The sequence below is a fragment of the Eubalaena glacialis genome, chromosome 2 (assembly GCF_028564815.1).
Source record: "Eubalaena glacialis isolate mEubGla1 chromosome 2, mEubGla1.1.hap2.+ XY, whole genome shotgun sequence".
Taxonomy (NCBI): Eukaryota; Metazoa; Chordata; class Mammalia; order Artiodactyla; family Balaenidae; genus Eubalaena; species Eubalaena glacialis.
Genome location: NC_083717.1, coordinates 118,389,339 through 118,409,545, shown reverse-complemented (window position 1 = coordinate 118,409,545; position 20,207 = coordinate 118,389,339). Strand labels below are relative to the sequence as shown.

At 37.9% G+C, this 20,207-nt stretch overlaps 1 protein-coding gene across 1 annotated transcript; it reads right to left on the bottom strand.

Annotated features, from left to right (window-relative positions):
- Positions 1-8,965: 8,965 nt before the first annotated feature.
- On the bottom strand, positions 8,966-19,463 carry LOC133084670 (olfactory receptor 11H6-like). The gene is made up of 4 exons (XM_061181461.1): positions 18,546-19,463; positions 14,105-14,166; positions 9,698-9,798; positions 8,966-8,988 (listed from the first exon to the last, which is right to left on the bottom strand). The coding sequence occupies exons 1-4, from the start codon at positions 19,461-19,463 to the stop codon at positions 8,966-8,968; spliced, it is 1,104 nt and encodes a 367-aa protein (XP_061037444.1).
- Positions 19,464-20,207: the final 744 nt, after the last annotated feature.

The window sequence follows — 20,207 nt, the reverse complement described above, 5'->3', positions numbered from 1 at the left end:
TGTATATATGTGCCACATCTTCTTTATCCATTCATCCGATGATGGACACATAGGTTGCTTCCATGTCCTGGCTATTGTAAATAGAGCTGCAATGAACATTTTGGTACGTGACTCTTTTTGAATTATGGTTTTCTCAGGGTATATGCCCAGTAGTGGGATTGCTGGGTTGTATGGTAGTTCTATTTTTAGTTTTTTAAGGAACCTCCATACTGTTCTCCATAGTGGCTGTATCAATTTACATTCCCACCAACAGTGCAAGAGTGTTCCCTTTTCTCCACACCCTCTCCAGCATTTTTTGTTTCTAGATTTTTTGATGATGGCCATTCTGACCGGTGTGAGATGATACCTCATTGTAGTTTTGATTTGCATTTCTCTAATGATTAATGATGTTGAGCATTCTTTCATGTGTCTGTTGGCCATCTGTATATCTTCTTTGGAGAAATGTCTATTTAGGTCTTCTGCCCATTTTTGGATTGGGTTGTTTGTTTTTTTGTTATTGAGCTGCATGAGCTGCTTGTAAATCTTGGAGATTAATCCTTTGTCAGTTGCTTCATTTGCAAATATTTTCTCCCATTCTGAGGGTTGTCTCTTGGTCTTGTTTATGGTTTCCTTTGCTGTGCAAAAGCTTTGAAGTTTCATTAGGTCCCATTTGTTTATTTGTGTTTTTATTTCCATTTCTCTAGGAGCTGGGTCAAAAAGGATCTTGCTGTGATTTATGTCATAGAGTGTTCTGCCTATGTTTTCCTCTAAGAGTTTGATAGTGTCTGGCCTTACACTTAGGTCTTTAATCCATTTTGAGTTTATTTTTGTGTATGGTGTCAGGGAGTGTTCTAATTTCATACTTTTACATGTATCTGTCCCATTTTCCCAGCACCACTTATTGAAGAGGCTGTCTTTTCTCCACTGTATATGCTTGCCTCCTTTATCAAAGATAAGGTGACCATATGTGCGTGGGTTTATCTCTGGGCTTTCTATCCGGTTCCATTGATCTATATTTCTGTTTTTGTGCCAGTACCAAACTGTCTTGATTACTGTAGCTTTGTAATATAGTCTGAAGTCAGGGAGCCTGATTCCTCCAGCTCCATTTTTCGTTCTTAAGATTGCTTTGGCTATTCGGGGTCTTTTGTGTTTCCATACAAATTGTGAAATTTTTTGTTCTAGTTCTGTGAAAAATGCCAGTGGTAGTTTGATAGGGATTGCATTGAATCTGTAGATTGCTTTGAGTAGTAGAGTCATTTTCACAATGTTGATTTTTCCAATCCAAGAACATGGTATATCTCTCCATCTATTTGTATCATCTTTAATTTCTTTCATCAGTGTCTTATAATTTTCTGCATACAGGTCTTTTGTCTCCTTAGGTAGGTTTATTCCTAGATATTTTATTCTTTTTGTTGCAATGATAAACGGGAGTGTTTTCTTAATTTCACTTTCAGATTTTTCGTCATTAGTGTATAGAAATGCAAGAGATTTCTGTGCATTAATTTTGTATCCTGCTACTTTACCAAATTCATTGATTAGCTCTAGTAGTTTTCTGGTAGCATCTTTAGGATTCTCTATGTATAGTATCATGTCATCTGCAAACAGAGACAGCTTTACTTCTTCTTTTCCGATTTGGATTCCTTTTACTTCTGTTTCTTCTCTGATTGCTGTGGCTAACACTTCCAAAACTATGTTGAATAATAGTGGTGAGAGTGGGCAGCCTTGTCTTGTTCCTGATCTTAGTGGAAATGGTTTCAGTTTTTCACCATTGAGGACAATGTTGGCTGTGGGTTTGTCATATACGGCCTTTATTATGTTGAGGAAAGTTCCCTCTGTGCCTACTTTCTGCAGGGCTTTTATCATAAATGGGTGTTGAATTTTGTCGAAAGCTTTCTCTGCATCTATTGAGATGATCATATGGTTTTTCTCCTTCAGTTTGTTAATATGATGTATCACGTTGATTGATTTGCGTATATTGAAGAATCCTTGCATTCCTGGAATAAACCCCACTTGATCATGGTGTATGATCCTTTTAATGTGCTGTTGGATTCTGTTTGCTAGTATTTTGTTGAGGATTTTTGCATCTATGTTCATCAGTGTATTGGCCTGTAGTTTTCTTTCTTTGTGACATCTTTGCCTGGTTTTGATATCAGGGTGATGGTGGCCTCATAGAATGAGTTTGGGAGTGTTCCTCCCTCTGCAATATTTTGGAAGGTTTGAGAAGGATAGGTGTTAGCTCTTCTCTAAATGTTTGATAGAATTCGCCTGTGAAGCCATCTGGTCCTGGACTTTTGTTTGTTGGAAGATTTTTAATCACAGTTTCAATTTCAGTGCTTGTGATTGGTCTGTTCATATTTTCTATTTCTTCCTGGTTCAGTCTCAGCAGGTTGTGCATTTCTAAGAATCTGTCCATTTCTTCCAGGTTGTCCATTTTATTGGCATAGAGTTGCTTGTAGTAATCTCTCATGATCGTTTGTATTTCTGTGGTGTCAGTGGTTACTTCTCCTTTTTCATTTCTAATTCTATTGATTTGAGTCTTCTCCCTTTTTCTCTTGATGAGTCTGGCTAATGGTTTATCAATTTTGTTTATCTTCTCAAAGAACCAGCTTTTAGTTTTATTGATCTTCGCTATTGTCTCCTTCATTTCTTTTTCATTTATTTCTGATCTGATCTTTATGATTTCTTTCCTTCTACTAGCTTTGGGGTTTTTTTGTTCTTCTTTCTCTAATTGCTTTAGGTGCAAGGTTAGGTTGTTTATTCGAGATGTTTCCTGTTTCTTGAGGTAGGCTTGTATTGCTATAAACTTCCCTCTTAGCACTGCTTTTGCTGCATCCCAGAGGTTTTGGGTCGTCGTGTCTCCATTGTCATTTGTTTCTAGGTATTTTTTGATTTCCCCTTTGATTTCTTCAGTGATCACTTCGTTATTAAGTAGTGTATTGTGTAGCCTCCATGTGTTTGTATTTTTTACAGATCTTTTCCTGTAATTGATATCTAGTCTCATAGCGTTGTGGTTGGAAAAGATACTTGATACGATTTCAATTTTCCTAAATTTACCAAGGCTTGATTTGTGACCCACGATATGATCTATCCTGGAGAATGTTCCATGAGCACTTGAGAAGAATGTGTATTCTGTTGTTTTTGGGTGGAATGTCCTATAAATATCAATTAAGTCCATCTTGTTTAATGTATCATTTAAAGCTTGTGTTTCCTTATTTATTTTCATTTTGGATGATCTGTCCATTGGTGAAAGTGGGGTGTTAAAGTCCCCTACTATGATTGTGTTGCTGTCGATTTCCCCTTTTATGGCTGTTAGTATTTGCCTTATGTATTGAGGTGCTCCTATGTTGGGTGCATAAATATTTACAATTGTTATACCTTCCTCTTGGATCGATCCCTTGATCATTATATAGTGTCCTTCTTTGTCTCTTGTAATTGTCTTTATTTTAAAGTCTATTTTGTCTGATATGAGAATTGCTACTCCAGCTTTCTTTTGATTTCCATTTGCATGGAATATCTTTTTCCATCCCCTCACTTTCAGTCTGTATGTGTCCCTAGGTCTGAAGTGGGTCTCTTGTAGGCAGCATATATATGGGTCTTGTTTTTGTATCCATTCAGCCAGTCTGTGTCTTTTGGTGGGAGCATTTAATCCATTTACATTTAAGGTAATTATCGATATGTATGTTCCTATTCCCATTTTCTTAAATGTTTTGGGTTTGTTATTGTAGGTGTTTTCCTTCTCTTGTGTTTCTTGCCTAGAGAAGTTCCTTTAGCATTTGTTGTAAAGCTGGTTTGGTGGTGCTGAACTCTCTCAGCTTTTGCTTGTCTGTAAAGGTTTTAATTTCTCCATCAAATCTGAATGAGATCCTTGCTGGGTAGAGTAATCTTGGTTGTAGGTTTTTCTCCTTCATCACTTTAAGTATATCCTGCCACTCCCTTCTGGCTTGCAAAGTTTCTGCTGAAAGATCAGCTGTTAACCTGATGGGGATTCCCTTGTGTGTTATTTGTTGTTTTTCCCTTGCTGCTTTTAATATGTTTTCTTTATATTTAATTTTTGATAGTTTGATTAATATGTGTCTTGGCGTGTTTCTCCTTGGATTTATCCTGTATGGGACTCTCTGTGCTTCCAGGACTTGATTAACTATTTCCTTTCCCATATTAGGGAAGTTTTCAACTATAATCTCTTCAAATATTTTCTCAGTCCCTTTCTTTTTCTCTTCTTCTTCTGGGACCCCTATAATTCGAATGTTGGTGTGTTTAATGTTGTCCCAGAGGTCTCTGAGACTGTCCTCAGTTGTTTTCATTCTTTTTTCTTTATTCTGCTCTGCAGTAGTTATTTCCACCATTTTATCTTCCAGGTCACTTATCTGTTCTTCTGCCTCAGTTATTCTGCTATTGATCCCATCTAGAGTATTTTTAATTTCATTTATTGTGTTTTTCATCGTTGCTTGGTTCCTCTTTAGTTCTTCTACGTCCTTGTTAAATGTTTCTTGCATTTTGCCTATTCTATTTCCAAGATTTTGGATCATCCTTACTATCATTATTCTGAATTCTTTTTCAGGTAGACTACCTATTTCCTCTTCATTTGTTAGGTCTGGTGTGTTTTGACCCTGCTCCTTCAGCTGCTGTGTGTTTTTCTGTCTTCTCATTTTGCTTATCTTACTGTGTTTGGGGTCTCCTTTTCACAGGCTGCAGGTTCATAGTTCCCGTTGTTTTTGGTATCTGTCCCCAGTGGCTAAGGTTGGTTCAGTGGGTTATGTAGGCTTCCTGGTGGAGGGAACTAGTGCCTATGTTCTGGTGGATGAGGCTGGATCTTGTCTTTCTGGTGGGCACGTCCACGTCTGGTGGTGTGTTTTGGGGTGTCTGTGGCCTTATTATGATTTTAGGCAGCCTCTCTGCTAATGGATGGGGCTGTGTTCCTGTCTTGCTAGTTGTTTGGCATAGAGTGTTCAGCACTGTAGCTTGCTGGTCGTTGAGTGAAGCTGGGTCTTGATGTTGAGATGGAGATCTCTGAGAGATTTTCGCCGTTTGGTATTACGTGGAGCTGGGAGGTCTCTTGTGGACCAGTGTCCTGAAGTTGGCTCTCCCACCTCAGAGGCACAGCCCTGATGCCTGGCTGGAGCACCAAGAGCCTTTCATCCACACGGCTGATTTTTTTATGGAGGCTGAGAAGTCCAATGATCTGCCGTCTGCAACCTGAAGAACTAGGTAAGCTGGTGGTGTAATTTACTCCAGGTCTGAATCCTAAAAACCAGGGGAGTTGGTGGTATAGGTCCAAGTCCAAAGGCCAGAGAACCAGGAGCACTGATGTATACGAAGTTTGCTGTGGACGCCGCGAGACAAGTCGATCTGCACACCTACCCACCAGAGTCTTCAAAGTTTATCTGTAATTTTCTTTTTATGTACTGTTTTGTATGGTTTTGGTATCAGGGTAATGGTGGCTCATAGAATGAATTTGGGAATGTTCCCTCCTCTTCAATTTTTTTTTAGAATAGTTTGAGAAGGATAGTTCTTCATATGTTTTATAGAATTCCCCTGTGAATCCATCTGGTTTTGGACTTTTGTTTGCTGGGAATTTTTTTTTTTTTAATTACAAATTCAATTTCACTTCCAGTGATCAGTATGTTCAAATTGTCTGTTTCTTCCTGACTCAGTCTTGGCAGGCTGTAAGTTTCTAGAAATTTGTCCATTTGTCCTAGGTTGTCCGGTTTGTTGGCATATAACTGTTCATAGTATTATCTTAGATTTTTTTGTATCTCTGTGGTATTGGTTTGTCATTTCTCCTCTTTCATTTCTTATTTTTTTAGGTCCTCTCTCTTTTCTTCTCAGTGAGCCTGGCTAAAAATTTATCAATTTTGTTTATATTTTTAAAAAAAAAACAGTTCTTGGTTTCATTGATCTTTTCTACTTTTTAATCTCTATTTTATTTATTTCCTCTCTTATCTTTATTATTTCCTTCCTTCTGCTGACTTTGGGCTTTGTATGTTCTTCTTTTTCTAATTCTTTTAGGTGGTAGGTTAGGTTGTTTACTTGAGATTGTTCTTGTTTATTGAGGAAGGCCTATATTGCTATAAACTTCCCTCCTAGAACTGCTTTTGCTGTATCCCATTGATTTTGGGAAGTTGTGTTTCCATTTTCATTTGCCTCGAGGTATTTTCTGATTTCCTCTTTTATTTCATCATTGACCCATTGGTTTTTTCGTAGCATGTTGTTTAGGCTCCATGTGTTTGTTCTTTTCCCATTTTTCTGCTTGTAGTTAACTTCTAGTTTCATACTGTTGTGGTCAGAAAAACAGCTTGATAAAATTTCTAACTTCTTAAATTTGTTGAGGCTTGTTTTGTGACCTAGTATGAGATCTGTCCTGGAGAATGTTCCATGTGCCCTTGAAAAGAATGTGTATTTTGCTGTTTTTGGATGTATTGTCCTGTAGATATCAATTAAGGCCAACTGGCCTATTGTGTCATTTAAGACCACTGTTGCTGAGTTTCTGCTGAAAGATCAGCTGTTAACCTTATGGGGATTCCCTTGTATGTTATTTGTTGTTTTTCCCTTGCTGCTTTTAATATTTTTTCTTTGTATTTAATTTTTGATAGTTTGATTAATATGTGTCTTGGTGTGTTTCTCCTTGGATTTATCCTGTATGGGACTCTCTGCTCTTCCTGGACTTGATTGACTATTTCCTTTCCCATATTAGGGAAGTTTTCAACTATAATCTCTTCAAATATTTTCTCAATCCCTTTCTATTTCTCTTCTTCTTCTGGGACCCCTATAATTCAAATGTTGGTGTGTTCAATGTTGTCCCTGATGTCTCTGAGACTGTCCTCAATTCTTTTCATTCTTTTTTCTTTATTCTGCTCTGCAGTAGTTATTTCCACTATTTTATCTTCCAGGTCACTTATCTGTTCTTCTCCCTCAGTTATTCTGCTATTGATTCCTTCTAGAGAATTTTTAATTTCATTTATTGTGTTGTTCATCATTGTTTGTTTGCTGTTTAGTTCTTCTAGGTCCTTGTTAAACGTTTCTTGTATTTTCTCCATTCTATTTCCAAGATTTTGGATCATCTTTACTATCATTACTCTGAATTCTTTTTCAGATAGACTGCCTATTTCCTCTTCATTTGTTTGGTCTGGTGGGTTTTTACCTTGCTCCTTCATCTGCTGTGTGTTCCTCTGTCTTCTCATTTTGCTTAACTTACTGTGATTGGGGTCTCCTTTTCGCAGGCTGAAAGTTCGTAGTTCCCATTGTTTTTGGTGTCTGCTCCCAGTGGCTAAGTTGGTTCAGTGGGTTGTGTAGGCTTCCTGGTGGAGGGGACTGGTGCCTGTGTTCTGGTGGATGAGGCTGGATCTTGTCTTTCTGGTGGGCAGGACCACGTCTGGTAGTGTGTTTTGGGGCATCTGTGACCTTATTATGATTTTAGGCAGCCTCTCTGCTAATGGGTGGGGTTGTGTTCCTGTCTTGTTGTTTGGCATAGGGTGTTCAGCACTGTAGCTTGCTGGTCGTTGAGTGGAGCTGGGTCTTTGTGTTTGGATGGAGATCTCTGGGAGAGCTTTCACCATTTGATACTACATGGAGCCGAGAGGTCTCTGGTGGACCAATGTCCTGAACTCGGCTCTCCCACCTCAGAGGCATAGGCCTGACACCTGGCCGGAACACCAAGACCCTCTCAGCCACATGGCTCAGAAGAAAAGGGAGAAAAAAAGAAAGAAAGAAAGAAAAAATAAATAAATAAAATACAGTTATTAAAATAAAAAACAATTATTAAAAATTAAAAATTAAAAAGTAATTTAAAAAAAGGGAAAAAAACAAAGAAAGAAAGAAAGAAAGAAGAGAGCAACCAAACCAAAAAAAAGAAATCTACGAATGATAACAAGCACTACAAACTATACTAAAAAAAAAAAAAAAAAGGACAGACAGAACCCCAGGACAAATGGTAAAAGCAAAGCTATAGAGACAAAATCAGACAAAGAAGCATACACATACACACTCACAAAAAGAGAAAAAGGAAAAAATATATATATGTCTTTTGGGAAGTCTGAGGTCTTCTGCCAGCGTTCAGTAGGTGTTTTGTAGTAGTTGTTCCACATGTAGATGTATTTCTGTTGTATTTGTGGGGAGGAAGGTGATCTCCATGTCTTACTCCTCCGCCATCTTGAAGGTCTTTCTGCTAATACTTTCTGAATAAACAGGCGGAGAGTGGATGCACAGAGGAAGAACAAGCAACTTGAAAGCTCACCTCGCTGGCACGTGATGTCGCCTGTGTTCATTTAGGAAGATCAAACATGGCATACAACAGATGGGTGAGTCGAAATGGAAAACTATAAACTGTAAAGTCGAGGTAATGGGCTCATTGGAGGAGACTTTGACTGGAAATTCAGTGATTGGAAGGGATGATATGATGCTTTAAACCATAGCTAGACAACCTAAATTTTCACTATTTTATATTTAGCTAAAATGTGTGTAGTAAGAGCCATCACACTCTTTATTGTGACCACAATTTTACTTATTACACTTGAACTGGCTATGGTGGGTAAGACTGCATGTGAACAGGGCAAAGAAACATGATAAGGAATGAAAGAGTGGAAGGAAGGTACATTTCAAAGATGTTGTATTTGAACAAGAAATCCCCCTTCACTCTTGGTCAGAGTCAGTATAAACTCACCTCAAAATTAAGGAGAGAATAAGGAACACTTGAGAAGAAGCCTTTGATGTTTTGAGGGTGGCTCTTGAATGGAAGGTGTTAATCAAAATTTGAAGTAGGAGTAAAGAAAATGTCATGCAAAGAGAAAGAGAAAGAAGCAGCAGGTTTTCTTTCAAATTCTTATCTGTGGTACAGCCTGCAACTCTTGTGAATGTTCTTCCTTCCTTTCCCACTTCAAGGGCAGACTTCTTGATCTTTGAAAATCCCTCTATTCCTGCCTCACTGTTCTAAGTCCAACACACTGAGGGTCCTTCTCTCCCTGTCTTGGGTCACTGTGGATTCTACCTGGGACTACACGTTCATTTTTCCTTTCACTGCAAATATAGGAATTCTTCAATCTTAATCATACTTAATGAAAATAAATATCCATTACTTACAAATGTTTTATCTCCTTTGAAGTGATATGGAGCCCACTAGCTTCTGTCATTTTTTTTATCTGATAGATAGTGCAAAACAGAGAAGTGTCAGCTCAGATTTTCCTGACGGGATTTTTAAACAAACATCTGTATCCTGGATAGACATTCTTCCACAAGGAAGAATGAGGACTTTGTAAAAAAAATTATGTATTATTTTATATACAACTTTGTCTACAATATAACATATTTATAGATAAAAATACAAAAGAACATTTACAGCCCTCTTTTTGTAGCAATAATATACATAGTGGACATTGCAGCAGGCAGTCAAGGGGCTACCACTTGTGCCCTCTTAGAGATCCTAGATGTGCAGGATTTGGGGTTCCTGGTGACACTCTGCCACAGTTTGAGCCTCACAAAGGATTCTCTTTAGCTGCAAAAAAGAATAAAGTGCCAAGAAACTCTCCCTTCATTTTATTAAGCATCCCTTTCTGGCCACATATTGTCCCTGGAGGCTAACCCTCAGGAGCAGCAGGGACAGTCACAGTGCATCATTCAATCCCCAAGTGTGTTTTACTTTCAGTGATGAGCTCAAAGGTGAAAAGCCCTCCCTGAATCCATTGCTAAGACTGTCACCTAGTAATGACCCCTCTAGTTTTCTGCTCACCTGACACGTCCAGACAGGTTCTGGATTTAAAAACCAGCTCCATATTGGATGTCACCAGTTGCTTCAAGGCTCCTGGAGCTCCCTTGTCCTCATATGTGTTTCTTCAAATGACATAGAAAGTTCACTTTAACAAATCCCCAAATCCTGAGTACCTTCCCAATGACTCACTAAAAGTAACCTCCCCACCGATCTTTATTCATTCAGTACAGTGGTGTTAAAAGTTGGTCTGCATCCCCCCAGCAGACTCCTGGCAGCAGGGACTGATGCCCGCTTGAACTGTCCCGTGGCTTTCAGATTTCATGAGTATAAGAATACCCATGGTGTCATTTAACATTCAGAGCCTCCTATCACATCCTCAACAGCAAGGATTTTATGTCTTCTTATGTTTTTAAATTATCTTCTCCTGTCTCAGTGGATATAAACACTCTACCCAGCTTTATATGATGTTTAGGTTATAGTGTTTAGTAGCTGCTATGTACTGATTACTGTGCCAGCAGATTTCACATGTGTTATCTTATAAAATACTCATTAAATTCTTTTGAAGACTGTCTTACCATTTTAAAATGATTGAACAAAAGTCCACAGAGGGTAAGAGTTTATATTTGGTGATAACTCGTCTTGGTTTGTTTATTTTTTTCTACAAATAGGATGTCTGAAGTGAAAAATTATATCTAATCTGCCTATAGTTTCTACGTGTTATTCTTTCCTGGTCATTGTTATGCCTTTCTGTCCCTCTGGGAAAATTCTATTAATACTATTATTTTGGCTTCTTTTCTTCCTTAAATATTTTTTACTTCAAACACTATACTTGATAAGGTTGTTCAGAACCTGGTCTTTATGGCTTAGCATCTTATTTATCTTGGTACAACAAATTTCACTGAAAAATGATTGCCCATTGTGAACAAAGATTTGTTCAAAACAATCATTACCCATAAGAAGCTTTCAAGGTAATGAGCTGCTTTGGCAAAAGTTTCAGCAAAAACCCTGTGCAAGGGCAAAACCTTAGTTCCTTTTTATTTTTTGCTGCTTAAGTAGCCACGGAGTAGTCTTGAAAATGAGGTACATTTGAACTCTTGGTAATGGCTCACAGCAAGGTGGGAATCAGACCAGATTCAGATGTTACCTTCTTCTGTTAGAGTCTCTATTACTTGCATTTGGCTCTATCTTTCTTCTCCAAGCTTTAGTTATTTTAACACAGAGATATCAGGTGGCAGGAACCAGCCAGAATGTCTCTAATCCAAGCTGACAAAGGCAGCAATACTGGAAGTAGCCGACTAACTCTGTTCAATGTTCACTAGTTCCTGCAGAAAGCCACTTGGGGGAAAATACTTCTGAGCAACAGTGACCAGGTCCTTTTACTGCTGCCCCCTGCTTCCTGTTGCTTTTCTATTGATGACTTAAGGTTACTCTGATTTTCCATTTTGGAAGCACCAGTGATGTATCTGGAAGTCTTAGACCCACTAATACTTTCATATTGCATTTGGAGACTCATCTTTAACCTCCTCCCTCAATGACTTGCTTATAAAAACTTCTTTGGATTCTTTGTTGCTTTCATGATGACTGTCTAACTTCTTTGGTATGATCTTTTAAAATATTTTGTTATTGATAATATTTACCTTGGTATTTCATTAGTATGTAACCTTCCAAATCAGTTCTCTCCCTTTTTAACTTCAGAAGTACCTCAGAAACCAGTCCTCTCTGACATGTCAATTGCCCCAAGGAAGAAAGCCATTCTGAAAAAAATTGAATTTTTCTAGATGTTTCAGTTTCAGATAAATTCCTCAAATGTAAATTTGAACCCATATATTTTTCTCTCAGTCTTCATTATTATTACATTTTTCTGTCTTTCCATTCTCTGATTCACTTTCTCTGTGTTTTCTTCCTAGAATTGATGCCATGGCAACCAAGGCTCTGTGATATTGCCAGTGAGCTCACTGCCTCTCTTGTCCCACTAAATCTGTCAGTGGGTAGCTGAGCTCATATGGTAAAGCTCTGGGGGTATGCGAACCATGCCCAGTTTGGATAATCCAGGACAATTCTAAACTTAAGTCAAACAGGACATTTTACTGCTGAAGAGAAAATGTGCTTTGGGCCTGGAAATCATTGCTTTAGTTAGGAATACCCAAGGGAAACCCGGTGCTGATTAGGTTTCTGGATTCAAACTCTGGGAAGAAATCAGCACTGGACCTGAAAGCCATTAGCAGGAAGTGGTGCACCTGGGGCAAATCAGACCTTCCCAGGCACTCTTTTTGTTCCAGGCAGCGTATTGTGGAAGGTATGGCAGCTAAGCCCCAAGGGCTGTGTTGGACCAGGTTCTGCTTTGGGCAAAATGGCCCAGGACACCAGATCCCTGTCTTTGCACAGCCTTCCCTGGCCATATATAAATGTTCCTAGTGTTGCTATGTCCTCCGTGAATTTGGGCAGAAGAGAGAGTAGTGGCCAAATATATGCACTTGTCATTTCATGACTGACTTTAGATCGAGGATATCCAAACTTTTGGAGTTGGTATAGGTAGTGCTTAATTTCACCATGCTGCTTCTTTTCTTCTCTTCAAACATGCCCTGTACATTAAATAATGAATTTTCAAATGAAAGTGAATTTAATTAATTTAATTTTGAGAATTTTGTGGGATTTTGAGATTCTTTGATGTGACTGATAATCTCAGGTCTGAGAGGTGGAATCCCTGACTCAGAAGAAGTTGGGCAGAAATAGAATGTTAATAGGCTTGGGGGCAGGCACCTGGCACTGGCTCAGGGAGACTCTGATTATGTCAGAAATACCTCAGTTATACCCATAACTTTCCTCAGTTCTCCACTGTTCCATCCACATTCACATTGTCTTTAGAGCACTGTTTTGTGATTTTTTTCCCCTCTTGGTTTCTCCCAAGATGCTGATGCATTTAAAAGATCTTTGAATTATGCAAGTTAGGCTGCATGTCATTATAGAAAACCTAAAAAAAATCAGAACAAAAAATGGTATAATATTAAAATTTGATGTTTTCCTTCTATTTATATTTACATTAAAAATGGCTCATATCATACAAGTTGCTTTGGAACATTCTTTTAAAAATATACAAACTGGAGTGAATCTTTTGCTATGTTAGTAAATATAATTCTACCTAATCACTACTAGGAGCACAGTATTCCATTTTATGGTTACAGCATAATGTAAGTAGTTCTCTCCTGTTGGACATTTAGATTGTTTTGCAATTGTTTTCTATTACAAACTATTCTGTGATGATATTCCCTTACAATGAGTTACTATAAGTGGATTAGCTGATCAAAACGTATATTTTAAGGTTTTTATTTGCCATATTGCTAGGTTGCTCTCTAAATGTGTTGTCCTAACTTACATTCCAGCCAGCAGGTAGTAAGAATGCTCATTTTCCTCACATTTGAAACACACACACAGGCTATTATAATTCTTTCTAAAAATTACCATTATGAATATTTAAAAGTAATGTGTCATTATTTTAATGTGTATTTATTTAATTAGTAATTAGGTTGAAATTAAAAAAATATTTTATTGGTCATTTTGCCTTTCTGTTTTCCTTTTCTTCTCGTTTATGTATATAACTCATCTTTCTAATCATGTATTCATTTTTCTTGATTTAAAATAATTTTTTATAGTTTATAAATATTCGCCTTTACCATTTTTGGCATTTGCCTGTTCAATATGTGCACAGTAATTTTTAAAACCAATCAAAGGTATTTTTTATGTAGTCATATATATCACTCTTTCTCTTAATGGTTTATACTTTGATTTTATGCTTAGGAATATATTCACACCTTGAGATTATATATAACACATAAGACGTAGAATTGAAAAATGTCTCTTTTTGTGAATAGAAATTGTGTGCAGTTATCAAAAGGGAAGCACAACCTGTCTCCAGAATAAATAGGAGCTTCAGAAAGGATAAATGGTCACTTCTCCATAAAGGAAGGGGGTTAATGTAATCAACTTGCCACCAAGTGGCTGGGTGCTTCTTCTCAGTGAAGACTATATTGACAGCTCAGCATCAGTCTCTGCTGCTGGCTGGCTGGTCATTTGTTAGACAGTTAGATAACTAGTTAGTTAACTAGGTCAACCTTGGTAAGAGGCTCATGTTTTGGGTTTCGTGCATAGCCTCAATCCTACCATTATGGTGCCTCCATTTGTGAGCATATTGTACAAGCACTGGGATGACAGATGACAAAAGCTACCTGACATGCAGTATGAATCATTCTATTCACTTGGTTTTCAAGTGGTAGGCATCAATATGAAACACCAAGATTTGCACAGTTTGTGTCCGCTCCCATCGTTCTATCTTCCTTCCTATCTCTGATTTTCCAATTTTGCTTCTTCCAGATCCCTGACTGACCAGAAAAACCATTTGTTACAGCCTAAGAACCCATGAATAAGCCTTACCTTAGGTTTTTTTTCCCATCATACAACTGGAAAACTAAGTTTTCTTTTTTCATTTCTACATACTGTAAGAACGTGCCCTCAACATCACGATTTAGTCAGCCTCTGAGTTAGGCTGAATGAAGCAGCCATCTATTTTTGGCTCACATGAATATATGAATCAACTCACCCATAAATCAGGACTGAGATTCTTCTCCCTTCATTTACTGGTTTTTGGAAACCCATCGTGAGACCATAGGTTTAAACTAAGGACGAGGTGTTGGTACAGCAGAAGAAGGTGATGTGTCCTCTGAACCTGTCTAGACACATACACTAATGTACGATTACCAATGCACCATGAATTGCTGCTGTTCTTGACTGAACTTATGACTTGGTGGATGTGACAATATCCAGCTCATGATGGGAAGCTCTGTTTGCATGCCACTTGATTTCTCATATTAAGATGCTCAGGATTTTTCCCCAGTGGAAATCAAGATCTCCTTTGCAAACAGTGAGTAGTTCTATATAATAAAAAATGTGACCTTGTTTTAGGACTCAAGGGATATGCTGGACCAGTCTACTGATGCTTGTCATATGTTATCTACATAGCCTGCTGCTCAGCAGCCTGTGGAAGTTTCTTTTGGCTCCACTCAAAATCGGCATTCTCCAAGTCTTGATACATGTGTCAGAGTAATAATCAACAAATGTGGTTTTATCTGCATCCCAAATATCAAATCCCACCCAGTCCTGTGTCTCTTTCTTAGTAGGAGGGTTGCAAACTGTAACAAAGTATAACAACTTGTCCTTTATTTCAGAGATGTGCTCTGACTTGATAATTGGTTGACTGACTTGAGTTTGTACTTCTTTCTAGGAAATAAAAAGTTCACAACTCCACAGCTCTTATAATTACCATTATTTCCATCTCATTCAAGTGCTAGAGTTATTGCATAGACAGTACTTTCCCTTCCACTTGTGACGCCTCCTAATTTATCACAGGTGAAAGTCTTAGCCAGTGTGATGCTCTTCTATACTAGGGGTTATCATCACTCGACTTACTCCCTGCACTGGGGTCTTTGCTGCCATCTTTCCAGAATCTTATATCGAGGGTTTGAGTTCTAGGGCCACTTATCTTACCAGTTCATATGTGCTCTCTTAAAAGCAAAGCCTGATACAAGGACTTGGGTGCAGATGTTACATATGAGGTGATCTTAAAAAGCAAGAAGGAGCAGAGAGAGTAAGAGGGGAGGAGAAAAAGCCACTGTAGAAGGAGATTGGATTTCAGGACCTCTGAAATGCATAGGGAATATCTCCCAGAAAGATAAATGTTTGATGCATTCATGCATCTGTACTAATCCCGTACACTTCAGGGCTGTACTTATGTATAGGCTGTGGGGACTCTGGTGACTTTTGAGAAACTCTGAGGCAGAAATTTGAAAGATATGTGGTACTTTTCAAGTGGAACACTGTTAGTATGATTTAAAATTCACGTGGAACTATTCAATACAACTGCAGCTGAAAATAGAAGCTCACCAAAAGCATCTGCTACAATAAACTTCTGGTTCCGTGATCATGTACTAGTTGTGTGATGTTAGGGAAATTCCTGAACCTCACTAAAACTGTTAGTTTTCTAATTTTTTAACATGGTGTTGATAATAACTTGCTCCAGAAGGTTGTTGTATATAATAAATGAAGTGACTGTCCTCAAACTATTCAGTGCAGTAATAGTCCCATGAGGTGATTTGGGAGACAAGGAAGTTATCCTGTCAAAATTGGATAAAGCTCCATTCTAGTGTATGTATTTTGGAGATTCATCATGCTTATAACATTTTTTTCTTTTTAAACATCTTTATTGGAGTATAATTGCTTTACAATGGTGTGTTAGTTTCTGCTTTATAACAAAGTGAATCAGTTATACATATACATATGTTCCCATATCTCTTCCCTCTTGCATCTCCCTCCCTCCCACCCTCCCTATCCCACCCCTCTAGGTGGTCACAAAGCACCGAGCTGATCTCCCTGTGCTATGCGGCTGCTTCCCACTAGCTATCTATTTTACATTTGGTAGTGTATATATGTCCATGCCACTCTCTCACCCTGTCACATCTTACCCCTCCCCCTCCCCATATCCTCAAGTCCATTCTCTAGTAGGTCTGTGTCTTTATTCCCGTCTTGCCACTAGGTTCTTCATGACCTTTTTTTTTTTTTCCTTAGATTCCATATATATGTGTTAGCATACTGTATTTATTTTTCGAAGCCTTCATGAATTTGTTTAATTTGGTGTAACCCGTTACTTGCTTTATTTAAATGTGGCACTTAAAAAATTGAGCTGACATTTTCCCCCTTTCCTATTAACTTCACATGGATTATTCCTAGAAAAACATGTTGGTAAATTTGGAGATAGTTTATATAGTTGGTTTATGTCAGTGATTAGTAGCTGATAAATTCTTAGAAATAGAAGTGCATATTATTGTAATAAATGAAGTAGGGTGCAAGGTTGGCCTCTGTATGTGAGGAGGTAAGAAATTATTATATAGTTTGAAAAGAATGTAACTTTTTGATAGTGATTGAGGGAAGTCTCTGAGGGAAATTTTAAGACAAAAAATCATCTATTGAGTAGAAGAGACTTTGTTTGTATCCTTATAAATAGTTCATCTCCTAAAATAAATTAGACAAATTTGAAGTTCAGATTTCACTATATTCTTAATTTATAAAGTCCTGAATTCAGCAAAAGTTACTAAAAAAGTTGGATTTCATTCCATTTTAATTAACTAGTTAATTAATTAATTTCATTCCATTTTGAGTGTCAGCGACCTGAATTATGAGGTAAGTCTTCCTGATATGGAAAGTCTGAGACACAGAAAGCCTAGTTAATTATTACCTCAAAGTTGGTTACAAATGCAGAAACCACGCACCTTTAGAAACAACAGTACATTTTATTCACCACACATTTTCATCTCTTTTCCCTCTCTGCTAAGAAAGATGGATGATTGTAGAAATAATAATTAAAATAATCAGGAAAACAGCATCTTCTGTTAAAGATATTTTGGATGGTGTTCTTAATTAAGGGTTTTTGTTTATGTAAATAATTTGCCCAGGCAATTGTTCAGCCATTCAGTTCACTTTGCTTTTGTGAAATAGGACAAAGAAAACTTCTCTTTTGTTATTGAACCCCCAGAAAGCCTGTTCCTCCACGTCCAGACAACCTCAAATCCTTGGTTCTTTCGTAAAGGAAGTCCAATTACAGTTGTACTTCACTTTGTGGAATAGATGACTTTCTGAAGGCTGTAAATGTAGCTCCCTTAAATTGCATTCTATTTCGTTCGTGCATCCCTAGAGTCATCTTTATTTTATTTATTTATTTTTTAATAAATTTATTTATTTTATTTATTTATTTTTGGCTGAGTTGGGTGTTCGTTGCTGCACGCAGGCTTTCTCTAATTGTGGAGAGCGGGGGCTACTCTTTCGTTGTGGTGCACGGGCTTTTCATTGCGGTGGCTTCTCTTGTTGCGGAGCACGGGTTCTAGGCGTGCGGGCTTCAGTAGTTGTGGCACTCGGGCTCAGTAGTTGTGGCTCACGGGCTTAGTTGCTCCGTGGCATGTGGAATCTTCCTGGACCAGGGCTCGAACCCATGTCCCCTGCGTTGGCAGGCTGATTCTTAACCACTGCGCCACTAGGCGCAGACTCTTTTTAAAGAGTCATCTTTAAAAAGTAGGTAGCTAATGGTGAAAATAAAATGCAGAATCAAACCAAAATTTGTAATTATATATTTTAAATGCATCAAATGGCAAAATTCTGAAATAAAATATGGTCCTAAAACCTGTCAGTTGACACTGGATTTGCAGCAAAGGGAGTTAAGTCCTGACTAATGCCTTTTACATTTAGCATGTATCTTAACTCTATTTGAATAACTACTAGCCATTAAATTCCTAATTCTTATTTTGTGTACTTTCTGACGTACTACCTAATATCCTACTAAGGCTATAAGTTTCTTTCTTTACAATCTTTACAGTAGAAACATGTATTATTCCTCAGAGAAGAGTGAAAAGATCACACCTGCAAGGCTGGACTTATTTCATACAGAAATCCTTCCTTTTACTCAGTAACTACCAGTGGAGGAAAATTTTTAGTGTTAATCCCAAAACAAGTTCATAACCTCTGTTGCATCCTTATATGTTGCTCCAATTCTGAAATACAAACCAGATTTATACTTCCTTTTAGAAATCAGTTCTAATGAAAAGTTCAATTTTCTTGAGACAATCTTATTTCTTAAATAAGACTAATCCATCATGTAGTGAGTGATTTTCATGATAATCATGGACTTTATTGTAACAGTTCCCTAACCAAAATGATTAAATTTTCTAGAAAACCATCTTGCTCATATCTTATTCAGATAGGTTGTGTTGGGACTTGGTTCACTATGACTTCTGATTTATGTTTTATGGACAGGTATTTCAGTCCCAAAGACTTTCCTTAGGGCATTCTTCATCTCCTTGTTCCTGAGGCTATAAATTAGAGGATTGCAGAGGGGTGTTATTACAGAATAAAATAAGGCCACAATTTTTTGCACTTCCACTGGGCGTCCTGATCCAGGACTAATATACATCACCGTAACAGAGCCAAAAAACAGAGTTACTACAGTCAGATGAGAAGCACAAGTGGAGAAAGCTTTGCGTTTGCTCGCTGCTGAGGGCATCTTTAGCACAGCCAGAATCACCAGAGCATAGGAGCAAAGGATGAAGAGAAAGGTGCCAATCATGAAAATAGCATTGAAAGTAGAGTAAATGAATTGTGTGGTGGTATCTTCAGAACAGGACAGCATCATCAACGGGACAGGATCACACATAAAATGGTCGATGATATTTGGGCCACAAAAGGGCAACTGTGAAATGAGAACAACTGGGGTTAGGAAGAGCACAAACCCACAGGACCACCCAAAGATGACAAGGCCAGTGTACAGCTGTTTAGTCATGATGCGTGGGTAATGCAGAGGACGGCAGACGGCAAGGTACCTGTCAAAGGCCATGATGCAAAGGTAGAAGCCCTCGTCACACCCTAAAGAGAAGAAGAAGTAGAACTGTGCAAAACAACTCACAAAGGAGATGGACTTGCTTGTGGACAGGAAGTTGGCCAACATGTTAGGGACGGTCGTGGTGACATAACATATTTCCAGGAGAGAGAAATTCCCCAAGAGGATGTACATGGGGGTGTGAAGGCGCTGATCCCACCGCACAGCACAGACAATGGCTGTGTTCCCCATCAGGGTCAGGGTATAGGCTACTGAGAAAAGCCCGAAGTAGAGGAGCTGCATTTCTGGGCGTGAGGGAAAGCCCATGAGGATAAAGTGGCTAACGTACTGGGTGGTTTCTCTGCTGGACACATTCATTAGTCTGGAAGACATGGAGATGACAGTGGTTACTGCACTTTAATGGAGTATGCTGATTCGTCCTGAAAACTAATTTCATTACCATTTTGGGGGAATAAAGTAATAAACAATGATTTTTGTTTTAAAGCAATGAAGCTGTGATCGTCACAACCTGTTCCCCAAAAGTATGATTTCATTTTGATAACATGCAAATAATAATATAAATTAAAACATGATTTGGGGCAATCATTAAAGTAGGTCAGGATACTGAATTACACATAAGAAGTGCAGAATTTGTAATTCTGAATATGTCACTTAACCTCTAATTGTGTTTTCTCATCTGTTTACCATATAAAGTATAGTACATACAAATCAGTGCATGTGAAATTCCTTTCTAAAGCATTATGTAAAACTAATTTATTGTAATTAGTAATATTGATAATAATAGCAAGTGAAGTAGTACTTGCATTAAGACATTTCAAAAGGTTCTGTCTCAGTGAGATACAAAGAAAGGGTACAGGGAATATTCCTTTTTGTGTTTGTTTATGTTATTGTAAAGTAATGACTAAAAGGGCCTTTCTGGTACCAGCAAAGGTGATATATTATGTAACTATACTAAACACATTTGGTATATAAGAATTGCTTTTTCTCTATCCAGCCTGTTGGATTCAGCTCCAGCAAGAGAACAGTCCTACCCTTTGGCACCTAAAATTCTCTGGTTGAAAATTTTGATATACTCTCTTGTGAATATGAGGACTAGATATG

What these genes read in the sequence shown, in the direction of transcription:
- LOC133084670 (XM_061181461.1), bottom strand. Translation starts at nt 19,463, where the DNA reads ATGAATGTGTCCAGCAGAGAAACCACCCAGTACGTTAGCCACTTTATC. An exon ending in TGAAGAATGCCCTAAGGAAA is followed by an intron (nt 14,167 to 18,545) that starts GTCTTTGGGACT and finishes ACGTTCTTACAG; the next exon opens with TATGTAGAAATGAAAAAAGA. An exon ending in GATGGGAAAAAAAACCTAAG is followed by an intron (nt 9,799 to 14,104) that starts GTAAGGCTTATT and finishes TGTCATTTGAAG; the next exon opens with AAACACATATGAGGACAAGG.